This window comes from Moschus berezovskii, chromosome 8 (assembly GCF_049115385.1).
Source record: "Moschus berezovskii isolate FMDL1 chromosome 8, NW_MosBer_1.0, whole genome shotgun sequence".
Taxonomy (NCBI): Eukaryota; Metazoa; Chordata; class Mammalia; order Artiodactyla; family Moschidae; genus Moschus; species Moschus berezovskii.
The window spans coordinates 99,938,230-99,952,974 of record NC_142467.1 but is presented as its reverse complement, the minus strand read 5'-3'; the positions used below and the strand labels follow the sequence as shown (position 1 = coordinate 99,952,974).

At 46.6% G+C, this 14,745-nt stretch overlaps 1 protein-coding gene across 1 annotated transcript in view; it reads right to left on the bottom strand.

Moving 5' to 3' along the window:
- The window catches only part of MUC16 (mucin 16, cell surface associated), a 122,554-nt gene that overhangs the window by 80,647 nt on the left and 27,162 nt on the right, over nt 1-14,745 (bottom strand). Inside the window, exons 5-6 of the mRNA XM_088839034.1 lie at nt 4,785-13,937; nt 2,727-2,831 (exon numbers count right to left, since the gene is read on the bottom strand). Of these exons, the coding sequence (XP_088695160.1) occupies nt 2,727-2,831; nt 4,785-13,937 (9,258 nt within the window). The remainder of the gene's footprint in view (nt 1-2,726; nt 2,832-4,784; nt 13,938-14,745) is intronic.

Genomic DNA, 14,745 nt, shown 5'->3' with positions numbered 1-14,745 from the left:
GTTGGCAATTGCTTATTTTGTCTCCACGTCAGGAAAGGGAGAGAAATGTCTCTGCCTGGTATGTGCTGAGGTCCTTCTGGAATGGGAAAATGCCCTCACCTTACCTGGGGCTTCCCATGTGATGCTAGTGGTAAAGAACCTGGCTGCCAATGTAGGAGATGTAAGAGATGCAGGTTCGATTCTTGGGTACGGAAGATCCCCTGGAGGAGAGCATGGCAACCTACTCCAGTATTCTTGCCTGGAGAATCCCATGGACAGATGACCCTGGTGGGCTTCAGTCCATGGGGTCACAGAGTCAGTCATGACTGAATCGACTTAGCATGCATGTTCCTTGCCTGACTCACCTTGGGCTGCACCTCCTCCATGAATTATTTTTTGTTGTTGTGGGTTTGTTTGAAAGTATTTATTTAAAATAGGAACATAATTTAAAAAAATCAGTTTCTGAGTTAATTATAAATATTAAGGGTGTGAAAATAAAAAAGAGAACAATGAAAAATTGAAAATGGAAACCAACATAAGTTTTTTCCCCCACTCAGGTAGAAATCAGAAAAATAACAGAAACAAAATTTAAAAACATAATGAAGTAAAACTCTCCTTAACAAAGAACCATGCACATAAAATGAAAGAGCTCTCTGAAAGCCAAATAAATTGAATTGCTCTTTTTATTAAAAATAGACACAGGTGGCAGCTATGTTGCCCAAATTCCAGAGAGTATAAATAACTCAGAACCATACTGGAATAATCTCTAATCTAAAATGAGTGAAAGTAGAAAAAGAAAGAGAGGAAAGGTATGAAAATTAGATCACTGTTTTTTTCTTTTTTTGATTGGGCCCTGTAGCTGTGGTTAAGATTGTGCACTTCCAATGCTGGGGATGCAGGTTTGATCACTGGTTGGGGAACTAAGATCCCACATGCTACATGGCACAGCCAAAAAACTCCTAATGAGGACTTATTGTATAGCAGAGGGCACTCTAGTCAATACTATGTAATGGCCTATATGGAAAAAGAATCCAAAGAGTGGATAGGGACTTCCCTGGTGGTCCAATGGCTAAGATTCTGTGCTCCCAATGCAGAGGACCTGGGTTTGATCCCTAGTCAGGAACTAGATCCCACATGCCACAACTAAGAGTGCATGCTGCAACTAAGACCTGACACAGATAAATAAATAGTTTTTTAAAGAGGGGATATTCAGAAAACAAAGATCATGGCATCTGGTCCCATCACTTCATGGGAAATAGATGGAAAAACAGTGGAAACAGTGTCAGACTTTATTTTTTTGGGCTCCAAAATCACTGCAGATGCTGATTGCAGCCATGAAATTAAAAGACGCTTGCTCCTTGGAAGGAAAGTTATGACCAACCTTGATAGTATATTAAAAAGCAGAGACATTACTTTGCCAACCAAGGTCCGTCTAGTCAAGGCAATGGTTTTTCCCGTGGTCATGTATGGATGTGAGAGTTGGACTGTGAAGAAAGCTGATCGCCGAAGAATTGATGCTTTTGAACTGTGGTGTTGGAGAAGACTCTTGAGAGTCCCTTGGACTGCAAGGAGATCCAACCAGTCCATTCTAAAGGAGATCAATCCTGGGTGTTCATTGGAAGGACTGATGCTAAAGCTGAAACTGCAATACTTTGGCCACCTCATGCGACGAGTTGACTCACTGGAAAAGACTCTGATGCTGGGAAAGGTTGGGGGCGGGAGGAGAAGGGGACGATGGAGAATGAGATGGCTGGATGGCATCACCGACTCTGTGGACATGAGTTTGAGTGTACTCCGGGAGTTGGTGATGGACAGGGAGGCCTGGCGCGCTGTGATTCATGGGGTCGCGGAGAGTCGGACATGACTGAGCGACTGAACTGAACTGAACTGAACTGATATGTATATGATACAGGAAACATTCACTTTGCTGTATGAAGCTAACACAACATTGTAAAACAACTATCCTCCAATAAAAATTGAAAAAAGTTACATCATCATTATTTTGTTCCTTTGCTGTCTCCTCTACTGGATTGAGAGAGCTCCGCGGATGCAACGCCAAAGTATTTTCATCTATGTATCCTCAGTTTACGTCACAGTCTCTAACACACAGTAAATTAATAATAAGAATTTTTAGAATTAAGTGAATATGTGAAGCTGACACATTCAACCTTGAACTAAACTCACTCAGCCATGTTAGGAGGGAAGGAAAAGTAACATACACCTGGTAACTACTTGACAAAGATCCAACTGGGACAGGGAAGCCCATGACAACTCCATATAGTTCTTTGTCCAAAGAAACAGGGCTTCCCTGGTGGCCCAGTGGTGAAGAGTCCACCTGTCAGTGCAGGAGACACAAGTTCCATCCCTGATCTGTGAAGATCCCACATGCTGAGGAGCAACTAAACCTTTGTGCCACAACTACTGAGCCTGTGCTGTAGAGCCTGGGAACCACAACTACTGAGGCCCTGTGTCGCAACTACTGAAGCCTGCATGCCCTAAACCCAGTACTCCATTATAAGAGAAGCCACTGCGATGAGAAGCCCGAGAACCACAACTAGAGAGTATCCCCTGCTCTCTGCAACTAGAGAAAAGCGTGCGCAGTAACAAAGACCCAACACAGCCAAAAATAAATGAATAAAAGAAATAAATAAAAAATTTTAATTTTTTAAAAAAGAAACATTTCATCTTTCTCAAGCAAGAAATAAAAGCATAAGTCAGATTATTGGAAGATAAAATGTTGAACCTACCTGTAAGACTAGCAGATGTGGATGCCTGGGGAATATGGATGGTGGTGCCTCCATGGGCTGCTTCATTGGGTATGTTTGTGATATGCTTCACAGTGCCATCAGTCGCTGTAGAAGAAGGTAGGGAAGAAACCTAAGGTAACTCATCTTTTCCAGAAGGAGAACATGATCTAAATGGATCCACTTAATTGACTACACAACTCAATTCTTCTCAACCATCTGTATGGACTGGAACCAGGGCAATATGTCTTGAGTGGCCACACCCGTTCATAGATCCATTCATTCACCCAGAGATTCATTCATCTATCCACCCCTATATCTACCCGATTATTCTTTCATCCATCCATCCTTTTATCCTTTCTTCCTACCGTGCATCTTTCTTTTCATATTTCTCTCTTCTTTCTTTGCAACTTTTCATCCCTATTTCTTCAATCTCTATTTCCTTTGGTCCTTCCTTCCATCCATCTTCCTTATTTTCATCCTTCCCACCATGTATTCATCCTTCCTTCTATACACCCCTCTTTTCTTCATTCGTCTCTCTCTTCATTCTCCCTTTCTTCCTTCCTCCCACCCAACCATAGTTCTACCTTTTTACCATTCCATTCATCACTTGCTTTCTGAACACCCATCACTCAACTACCAAGCAATGTTTTAAGAATGCATCAATCCCATTCATAACCAAGTTATGAACTGTTAAAGCTAGTTTGAAAAATAAATCACCCTTCTGTACATATTGCCTAGTGAACAGGTGCTGGAGTAGTTGGAGAGCCTCACTGGATTTGTGTCCAGAACAAAATCTGTGGTTGAACTCAACTTATCCATGGAATGAAACTCCTCTAATTTCCCTTCCTCATCTGCTGTTCTTTTGAATGTGGTATTTCTCCTCCTAGGTCTTAAGGTCCTCCCATATCCACAGATACTTTTCCCCTCAGTTTTCATTCACTCCTTTTTCTTTCCCTTGCTGATTTTGTTCTCAATATAGAAACAGGCTCAGTTTAAAGGGGGAATCTCTCCTTTTATTTATGTATTAGTTTGCCTGTCATTTCAGTCCCCTAAAACTCAGTGATGCTCCTTTCATTAGAATCTTTGAGGACCACATGTTGTCAAAGAACTTCTCACCTTATTTCAACTTGGCTCTTCTGCAGCATTTGACAGAACCAACCATTGCTTGTTAAAGTCTGGCTTCTAGGAATCTCCTGCTTCTTCTCCTACCTCTCTGACCATTCCCGCCTAGCCATTATGTTAACAGCATGGTTCCCAGTGCCATGCTTTTGCTTATATAGTCTGAGTTCTTACTACTTACCAGCTTTAATGATCTTGAACAAATTACTCAACCTCTCTCTATAGCTATATAACTCATTTGTAAACTGGGTTTATAATAATTCCTTCTCAAACAGTGTTCAAATGGGAATTAAACAACTTACTAGAATAGCATTTGACACAGAAGAAGTGTTCTATAAACATTTGTTGCTGTTATTATTATTGCCATCATTAGCATTAGCAGTAATGTTAGAACATCCATCATGGTACTCTAATTACTCAACTGCTTGCTTACTTAGTTTTGTTTTCCCAATGCCCATCTCAGTGCCTGTAAATGAAAACAGATCAACATATAGTTTTTCTGAAGGAATTTCTGGTGCAGTAATAGACTCCTAAGGCTTCCCTGGTGGCTCAATGGTAAAGAATCCGCCTGCCAATGCAGGAGGCGTGGGTTCAATCCCTGGGTTGGGAAGATCCCTTGGAAAAGAAAATGGCAACCCACTTGAGTATTCTTGCCTGGGAAATCCCATGGACAGAGGAGCCTAGTGGGCTACAGTTCATGGGATCACAAAAAAGTTAGACATGATTTAGCAACTAAACATCAACACTCAATCAGACTCTTATTTAATGCCATTTCCTTCTCTAGGGTATCTTCCTGACCCAGGAATTGAACCTGGGTCTCCCACATTGCAGGCAGATTCTTTACCATCTGAGCCACCAGGGAAGCCCAACTTCTTTTTTACCTCTCAGGAAAGAAGCCAAGCCTCAAATAATGAGAATGTAGGAGCTGTGGGTCCTTACTTGTTGACTTTGTTGAGTGTGGAATAACTTGAAAAGAACTTGTCACTGTTCCAAAACCAACACTCCCTGTCATTCTAGTGTCCATAATGGGTGGCAAAGATGTCCTGTATGACTGGGTCCAAGGCTGCAGAGTACTGGTCATAACCAAGGGTAATTCACTAGTCCTTCTGCTTTCTGTGTCAAGGTTGGTGTCTACTGTGCTTGGGGTGGCTGGGGAGGAAGTAATCCAATGGGAAAGGTAGCTCATTGAAGGATCAGTGGTATGTAAGGTTGAAGAGGTGAATGGTGTTGAAGCTGAAGAAGGTAGACCATCTGCAGTGGTGAACCTGGTATCCTCCTTGGGGTCTGATTCTGTCCTAGAAAATGGACCATCTGAGGAGGTAGCTGAGATGGCATCTGGAACTCCAGATGTGGCAAAGGAAGCCGTGGCCTCTGACACAGGAGATGTCAGTGTGTTAGCAAGAATGGTCTCAGCTGAAGACAGCATATCTGTGTGCAGGTGATGAGTAGTTGCTGATACAGGCATAGAAAGACTGGATTCTGGGAGAGTTATGCCAGCAGACCCTATTACTGAGGGAGAAGTATAAAAGTGTGTGACTGTTTTCGCTGGAATGTCAGTATCCTGTGTAGACAGAGACTGAACTGGGGCTAATGATGTCACAGAAGAGGTAACATCTGTCTTGGGACTCTTCAAACCATGAGTGGACAGAGCCGATGCAGGTGTGTTCGTGAGTGTGCTGGAGCTGAAACCCAGGGTTGTGCTTGTCTCCTGCAGTCCAGGTGTCAGGTGGGAAAGTTTCTTGGTCTCAAATGTTGTGGTCTCAAAGGAGGAAGGCTTTGATGTGGAAAAAGTGGTCCCATCCATGGAAGAAGCAGGATATGTGATCCTGGAAGACTCAGAGAAAATTGAGCCAGGGGAACTAAGTACATGGCCAGAACTTCTGGAACCCTCAGTGGTCACTGTGGTGTGTATGGAAGGAAGAACTTTCACTGTATCTGTGGAGAATTCAGAAGTGGAATGAGTCTCCATGGTAGGACTACTCAAAGGTGGAGGTAAAGTGGTCACTGGTTTGAATGCGGTGCTCAATTTCTCCGTGGTCTTCATGAGACCCCTGGTGAGAAGTGAGGTAGCAGGGGTGGGAGAGGAGGGGCTCCTCCCTGGTACTATGGGGGACTGAGGGGAGGGTGACGTCATGGCAAGTGAAGGCACTGAGGAATATGGAGAGCTGGTTGATGTGTCCAAGGTAAGTGTGCCCTGTGTGGATGGCTCTGAGTCAGCTGGGGTAGAGGAATGAGCTTCACGTCCAGAACTTGTATTGGCCCCATGGGTCTCAGCTGTGATTTTGGAAGGCTGAATCGCCTCTGTACTTGTGGAGACTCCAGAAGTGGACAGTATCTCTGTGGTGGAGCTGATCTCAATCGAAGGTGAACTGGTCACAGGTCCCAAGCCAGTACCCAATGTGTCTGTGGTCTTCACCAGATCATGGGTGAAAAGTGAAGTCACAGGGGTAGGAGAGGAGGGGCTCCTCCCTGGTAATGTGGGAGACTCAGGGGAGGGTGATGTCATTGCAGATGAAGTCACTGGGTAAGATGGAGAGCTGGTTTCTTCCACAGAGGCAGGGCTTGTCCAAGACACATCCTGGGGACCCCTGCTCAGGAGAGTGCTCATCTCTGAGTGTGTAAAGCTCTGCGTCACAGCTGGGTGAGTCCCTGCCCCAGAGGCTTCGGTCACTGTGTTCAAGGTAAGTGTGCCCTGTGATGTAGCCTCAGAGGGACCTATCTGGGTGGCGATGGTCATTTCTGCAGATTCTGTGGTCACGGGGGAGGTAGAGAGGCTGGTGATGATGCCTTTAGGAGTGTCTGGTGACATGGTGGACTGAGTGGGGCCAGGGCTGGATGTGCTGGTGTAGGAGATGGGTTGTGTCTTAGAGAGCTCAGTAGTCGTACCATTGGGCACTTTGGAAAGAAGAGTGATTTCCTCTGTGGTTGAACTGTTCTGCTGGATGGCGCTGGTCTCCCTAAGTTCCGGGCTCAGAGAGGATGTGGGGTGTGTCTCAATCATCGTAGTTTCAGTAGAGCGAGACACTGGTGTGGAAACAGGGTTCTCTCTAGAGCTGGAAGGAGTAATGACTGGAGATGTGACATCGGATGGCTCTGAGTCAGATTGGGTAGAGGAATGGGCTTCACGTCCAGAACTTGTATTGGCCCCATGGGTCTCAGCTGTGCTTTTGGAAGGCTGAATCGCCTCTGTACTTGTGGAGGCTCCAGAAGTGGACAGTATCTCTGTGGTGGAGCTGATCTCAATCGAAGGTGAACTGGTCACAGGTCCCAAGCCAGTACCCAATGAGTCTGTGGTCTTCACCATACCATGGGTGAAAAGTGAAATCACAGGGGTAGGAGAGGAGGGGCTCCTCCCTGGTAATGTGGGAGACTCAGGGGAGGGTGATGTCACGGCAGACAAAGTCACTGGGGAAGATGGAGAGCTGGTTTCTTCCACAGAGGCAGGGCTTGTCCAAGACACATCCTGGGAACCCCTGCTCATGAGAGTGCTCATCTCTGAGTGTGTAAAGCTCTGCATCACAGCTGGGTGAGTCCCTGCCCCAGAGGCTTCGGTCACTGTGTTCAAGGTAAGTGTGCCCTGTGATGTGGCCTCAGGTAGACCTGTCTGGGTGGTGATGGTCATTTCTGCAGATTCCGTGGTCATGGGGGAGGTAGAGAGGTTGGTGATGATGCCTTTAGGAGTGTCTGGTGACATGGTGGACTGAGTGGGGCCAGGGCTGGATGTGCTGGTGTAGAGAATGGGTTGTGTCTTAGAGAGCTCAGTAGTGGTATCATTGGGCACTTTGGAAAGAAGAGTGATTTCCTCTGTGGTAGAACTCTTCTGCAGGATGGTGCTGGTCTCTCTAAACTCAGGGCTCAGAGAGGATGTGGGGTCTGTCTCAATCACTGTAGTTTCAGTAGAGTGAGGCATTGGTGTGGAAACATTAGTCTCTCTAGAGGTGGAAAGAGGAACAGTTGGAGACATGATGTTGGATGGCTCTGAGTCAGCTGGGGTAGAGGAATGAGCTTCACGTCCAGAACTTGTATTGGCCCCATGGGTCTCAGCTGTGATTTTGGAAGGCTGAATTGCCTCTGTACTTGTGGAGGCCTCAGAAGTGGACAGTATCTCTGTGGTGGAGCTGATCTCAATTGGAGGTGAAAAGGTCACAGGTCCTGAGCCAGTACTCAATGTGTCTGTGGTCTTCACCAGATCATGGGTGAAAAGTGAAGTCACAGGGGTAGGAGAGGAGGGGCTCCTCCCTGGTAATGTGGGAGACTCAGGGGAGGGTGATGTCATTGCAGATGAAGTCACTGGGTAAGATGGAGAGCTGGTTTCTTCCACAGAGGCAGGGCTTGTCCAAGACACATCCTGGGAACCCCTGCTCAGGAGAGTGCTCATCTCTGAGTGTGTAAAGCTCTGCGTCACAGCTGGGTGAGTCCCTGCCCCAGAGGCTTCGGTCACTATGTTCAAGGTAAGTGTGCCCTGTGATGTAGCCTTAGAGGGACCTGTCTGGCTGGTGATGGTCATTTCTGCAGATTCTCTGGTCACAGGTGAGGTAGAGATGCTGGTGATGATGCCTTTAGGAGTGTCTGGTGACATGGTGGACTGAGTGGGGCCAGGGCTGGATGTGATAGTGGAGGAGATGGGTTGTGTCTTAGAGAGCTCAGTAGTCGTATCATTGGGCACTTTGGGAAGAAGAGTGATTTTCTCTGTGGTTGAACTATTCTGCTGGATGGCGCTGGTCCCCCTAAGTTCCGGGCTCAGAGAGGATGTGGAGTCTGTCTCAATCATCGTAGTTTCAGTAGAGTTAGACACTGGTATGGAAACAGGGTTCTCTCTAGAGCTGGAAGGAGTAACAATTTGAGATGTGACATCAGATGGCTCTGAGTCAGCTGGGGTAGAGGAATGAGCTTCACATCCAGAACTTGTATTGGCCCCATGGGTCTCAGCTGTGATTTTGGAAGGCTGAATCGCCTCTGTACTTGTGGAGGCTCCAGAAGTGGACAGTATCTCTGTGGTGGAGCTGATCTCAATTGAAGGTGAACTGGTCACAGGTCCCAAGCCAGTACCCAATGTGTCTGTGGTCTTCACCAGACCATGGGTGAAAAGTGAAGTCACAGGGGTAGGAGAGGAGGGGCTCCTCCCTGGTAATGTGGGAGACTCAGGGGAGGGTGATGTCATTGCAGATGAAGTCACTGGGGAAGATGGAGAGCTGGTTTCTTCCACAGAGGCAGGGCTTGTCCAAGACATCTCTTCAGCACCTGTGCTTATGGGAGTCATCATCCCTGTGTGTAGAAGTCCCTGAGTCACAGCTGTGTGGGTCCCCACCATGGGTGTTGTGTTTGATGTGTCCTTATCAAGGGTACTGGGTGATGTAGCTGCAGGAGGACCTTTTATAATGGTGACAGGTATATCTGTTGATTCTGTCACTGTGGGGAAAGTAGAAAGTCTTGTGATAGCTTCTGTCGGGATTACTGGTGACACAGTAGAAATGGCAGGGCTTAGACTGAGCACATCACTAGAGGAGATGTCTTCCATCCTTGTCACCTCAGTAACAGAACCAGTGTTCATATCAGGAAGGACAGTAGTTTTCTCTGTGGATGAGCTGGTTTTCTTGGAAGTGCTGGTTTCCCTCATTTCAAATATCAAGGAGGAACTTGTCTCAGCTTCAATTCTTAGAGTCTGAGAGAAGCTAGACATTGGGGTGAAAACTGTGGTTTTCCCTATGGCGATGGCTGTATTCATTGGGAATACAGTTTTGGATGGTTCTGAGCCAGTTGAGACAAAGGAACGTGATTCGTGTTCATCATTGGTGGTCCTCATATTGGTTACTGCTGTGTTTTTGGAAGGTTCTCTGCTTAAACTTTCCTCCTGCTGGGTGCTTGTATCCCTCAGTCCAGCGCTCAAGGAGGATGTTGGCTGTGTTTCAATCTGTACAGTTTTGGAAGAGTCTGGAGTTGATATGGAGACACTGGTGTCTCTTATGGTAGAAGAGATAGCCATTGCAGATGTGGCTTTGGGTGACTCTGTGTTGGCTGGGACTGTGAATTGTGATTTGTGTGCTGAACTGTTGATCCCCATATCAATTACTGCTGTGATTCTTGAAGAATGAGTTGTTTCTGTATCCCTGGTGGCTTCTGAAGAGGTTAGTATCTCCTGTGAAATGTTGTTCACACTTTCAGGTGTACTGGTCACAGATTCCAAGTTTTTGCCCAAAACTTCTGTGGTTTTTCCCAAGTCAGAGGTGAGAACTGAGGTTGTGGAGACAGGAGAGAAGGTACTATTCCCTTGTAACATGAAAGGTGCAGAAGGTGAGGTTGTGGCAAAAATGGGTGCTGGGGAAGATGGAGAGTTGGTCTCACCCATGGAGGCAGGGCTTGTCCAAGACATATCTTCAGGACCTTTGCTCATGACAGTGGTCATCTCTGATTGTGGAAATTTCTGAGTCACAGCTAAGTGGATTCCTTCCCTGGAGGCCAGAGTTGATGTGTTCAAGGTCAGGGTACTTTGTGTTGTCAAGCTTGGAGGAGCTGTTAGGGTGGTGATGGTCATTTCTGAAGATTCTGTCATGAACATGGATGTAGAGGGGCTGGTTCTGCTTTTTGTAGGTGTGTTTGGAAAAGATTCGAAGTGAGAAGGACTTGGAACGGATATCCTGCTAGATGAGGTAGCTTGTGTCCTGGTGACCTCAGTAGTAGCATCATTTGTAGACACATTAGAAATGGCAGTGCTTATTTCTGTAGCAGAGATGTTCTTCTGGTACATATTTGTCTCCCTAAACCCAGTATTCAGAGAGGACACTGACTGTCTCTCAATCTTTATAGTCTCAGATGAGCCAGACATTGATGTGAAAGCAGTTATGTCCCCCATGGTAGAGGAGGTAACCACTGAAGATGTAGCTTTGGATGGCTGTGTGGGGGGCAGGACAGGAGAGTGTGATTCATGTCCAGAACTGGTAGTCCCTACATGTGTCATTGCTGTGTTTGTAGAAGGATACATTGCTTTTGTTTCTGTGGTGACTGGCATCTCAAGTGAGCTGCTGCTCAAATCTGGTGGCAAACTGGCATCAGGTTCCAGGCTGGGCCTCAATGTGTCTGTGGTCTTCCCCAAGCCAGAGTTCTCAGACAAGAGTTGTGAGGTCACAGGTAGAGGAGAGGAGGTACTTTGCCCTTGTAATGTCAACATAACATGAGAGGATGAGGTTGTGGCAGAGACAGGTGTCACAGAAGACAAAGAGGTGGTTTCTTCCACAGAAGGAGGATTTGTCCGTGATACACCTTCAGGACCTTGGCTCATTACAGTGATCATCTTTGATTGTGGAAATCCCTGAGTCACAGTCAAGTGAGTCCCTGATGAGGAAGCTGTGGCTAATGTGTCCAAGGTAGGTATACCTAGTGATGTAGCACTAGAAAGACTTGTTTGCATGGTGATGGTCCTTCTTTCAGATTCCATCATGTCAGGGAAGGTAGAGGGCCTGATGATGTCTGATGACCTTGTGGACTGAGTTAGATCTGGGCTGAAAATTCTGTCAGAGGTAGTGACTTCTGTCCTGGACCCCCCAGTAGTAGCAAAATGACTTGGGGAATGGACAGTGCCGATCTCTGTGGTTGAGTTGGTATCCATGTAGGTATTGGACTCCCTCAGTTCAGTGGTCAGAGGGTTATCAAGCTTTCTTCCAGCCCCTGTGGATTCTGGCCAGGTGGTTGCTGGTGCTGAAACCATGGTATTCCCCATAATGGAGGTAGTGTCCATTAGGTATGTGCCCATGGATGACTCTGAGTGAGTGGGGACAGTGGAATGAAGGTCATGCTCAGAACTCGAGGGCCATACTGTTGTATCTACTGTGTTTGTAGACGGGTGAATTACCTCTTTGTCAGTGGTAGGTTCAGAAGTTGCTCTTCTCTCAGATGGGCTGTTTTTCCAAATTGGAGATGAAGTTGTCCCAGTTTCCACGTTTATGCCCAGTAGATTCGTGATGCTTAAGGAGCCCAGGGAATCAGCAACCTCCTTGATAGTCCCTCCTGAGGCAAAAGAGACCTTGGGGATCAGAGATGTGTTTGAGCTTTGTTTTTTCACTGTCCAGGTGGAAACACTTGCCTCCATTGTAGAAGTCCTTATTTCATTCTTCTGGGGAGTTGGAGATGGCATTCCTACTGTGTGTGAGATTAAACCCAGAGTTGTTGCTTCTGGTATAGATACATGCCCTGGATCTGCAGCAGCTGTGGTGGAAAGCTGGGTAGAACTCTTCTCTGCTTCCTTGATAGCAAGATCTGACCTCTCCGATAAAGTGACTTTAGGGCTACTTACTACTGTGGCAGGAGTGACCCTACTTGTAATGTCCCCTATGGAGATTTCTGGCTGAGAGGTAGTTGTGCTGCTCTTGTTCTCCAAAGGGAGTTTGGGAGGAGTTGCGACCCCTTGATGAGCTGAGGTAGTGGTTATGACTGATGACACAGAACTCCTGGTAACCCAGTCAAGAGTGGACAGAAAATCAGGCAGAGGAGTGGATGGGAGGACCTTGGAGATAATCTTTGTATCTGGATGGTCCGTAGAAGCCATTGAGACATGCATGGCTTCCGTTTGTCTTCTGCTGGGAGTCCAACTGGTGCTTAAAATGTCAGCAAATGAGGTGCTCATCCTCTCAACAACAGAAGTTGAGATGGGCACAGATGCAGTTTTGTCTAAAGGACTCGATGTTCTTATACTTGTGCTGGCCTCTGTCTTTTCAGCTGAAGCATAGGAGGATGGGATGGTTAGGCTGGTTCTGACGACAGTCACAAGGTCATGGGGGGTAGCCTCAGAGCCTGACTCAGTGCTTGATGGTAAGGATGAAATTGTACCCATTGCAGAAATTGCTGTAGGAGAACCTGTGGCTTCCAAGCTTGAAGTCATGTTTGTGATGGCCCAGGGACCAAACGATGGGGCTGGTGAAGCTGTGGATGACCACATGAGTGGGTGCTCAAGAGCAGATGTGCTGGTCTCTGTGGCCAGGGTGCTGTCCATGGTGCTCACACTCTCCTTTGGGTTTGGCATGGTAGTCAGGACTGAGTTGCTTTCCATGGTGGTGATGATACTTGGAGTGAGGGCTGTGGTTACATCCATGGTGCTCACTGCTGCAAGAGATGAGGTCTGTGATAGTTGCCCAAGATTAGAGGCAACATCACTGGTCACTACACTTGTAATGGCTGCCAGCATCTTAGACCCCTTTGAGGGGAATGTGACAGATGATGAAGAGGTTGTTTTTCCTTCTGAGGCATTAGTGAGGCTGGTTATGGCTTGGCTTTCAGAGGTCAGAGTTGCTAATATGGTTGGTTCTATGGAGGTTTTAGGCAACGTGTCTATTGTCCCAGGAGATCCACCAAGAGTCAGGTCCCTCCCAGTTGTCTGCTCTGACCTCGGGCTAGCAGATGAGTAAGCTTCACTCATGGATATGCTTACCTGCTGTTCATCTGTTATTGTCTTTTTACTCAGGACAGTGGAAGGAATGACTGTGGGGCCAACCTTTGTCTTGGTTATAAATTCAGTTTTATTTGCCTTTGAGCTCATGGTTACTGTCTGGGTTGTCACAGAGCCTGGGATGGCTTCAGAGTCTTTAGGACTAGTGGAAGCTGTGCTCAGAGAGACATGTGTGTCCACTGTGGTCCCTGTATTGGAGTCAAGCCATGTAGAGAAGAAATTCATTCCAGTTGTCCTTGGAATCTGAGTTGGGCTGCTTGGTGGACTAGTCCCTATCGTGACTTTAGGAACTGACCCTAGGGGGATAGAGGACACTGTGCCCGGTGACTTGTTGGTCCCTTCTGGAGTCCCAAGGTGAGTGTTGGTCCAGTCCTCAGGTAGGGAGGCTGAGACCCAGTCTGTAGTTGTTGTCTCTCTTGCTGGTGACTTGGCTGCTGTCATGAATCCTGTGGGTGAGTGAGGGAGGCTGATGCGGCCACTCCCTGTGGCCATGGACCGAAGAGTGCCTGGTTCCACAGTGGTCACCATAGGGACAGCTGCTGTTGAAGTCTTCTGAGAATTTTCCAGAGTGTACCTGGTCTCTGGGCTGATGCTGGGCTCCTGGGAGCTTATGATTTTCAAGGCTGTAGCCATTTCTGGGCTTCTTGTGGACATACCTGTGATTAGAAAGTGAGTTGGTAGGAGATATGCAAACGGTACAGAAAGGGTGTCCTCCTGGTTGACAGTATAGTTTGTTCCTTCCTGTGATTTCAATTCAAAATATTTCCTTCTTCTCTAGAAAAGACAATGTTGACCCTTTCCTACCACACTTCCAGAGTCTGGACACCAGGGAACATACTGACCATCCCAAAGATGGATCAAAGTGGGTTGGGGTTAGGGTAAGCGGGGTGAGGGCTTTGACCTCTGTTGTCTGCTCAGGAGAAACTGTTACCTGGAACCCAGTGTACTGCATACCCTAAAAAGAAAGACTCTGTACAAGGAAGGGCGTGATGAATCTGGCCTCTACCCCTGCTAGAGACTTTCCCTACTCTGTTTTTACTTTTCTCCTTGGTGCCTGCTCTTGCTGAACCAGTTTCAACTTACAACTTGCAGCCGCCTCTAGATGTCTGGAATCTTAGTTAACTGAAAGGCCACATAAAGATTTCTATTTATGAAGCAAGAGACTAGAAGGGCTACAGAATTCTTTTTCTTTACTTTCAACCTCTTTCAAATTCATCTGTCTCCCTGAACCCTTTTCCCATCCTTGAGGAGAAGGACATGTAACTGCCACAGGGGTGAGAAAAGCTCAACCTTCTAAGAGCACTCTTCCTGGGGACTACTTTTTCAGATTATTCTCACTATGTTAGCATGGCCAAGGACCATGATCCTTCTTCTACTGTAACAAAAGAAACCTATATTGCCTTAAGGATGTCTGTGTCCTCCCTATCAACACAAGATTCCAGTGATGATCTCTGATTTAGAAAC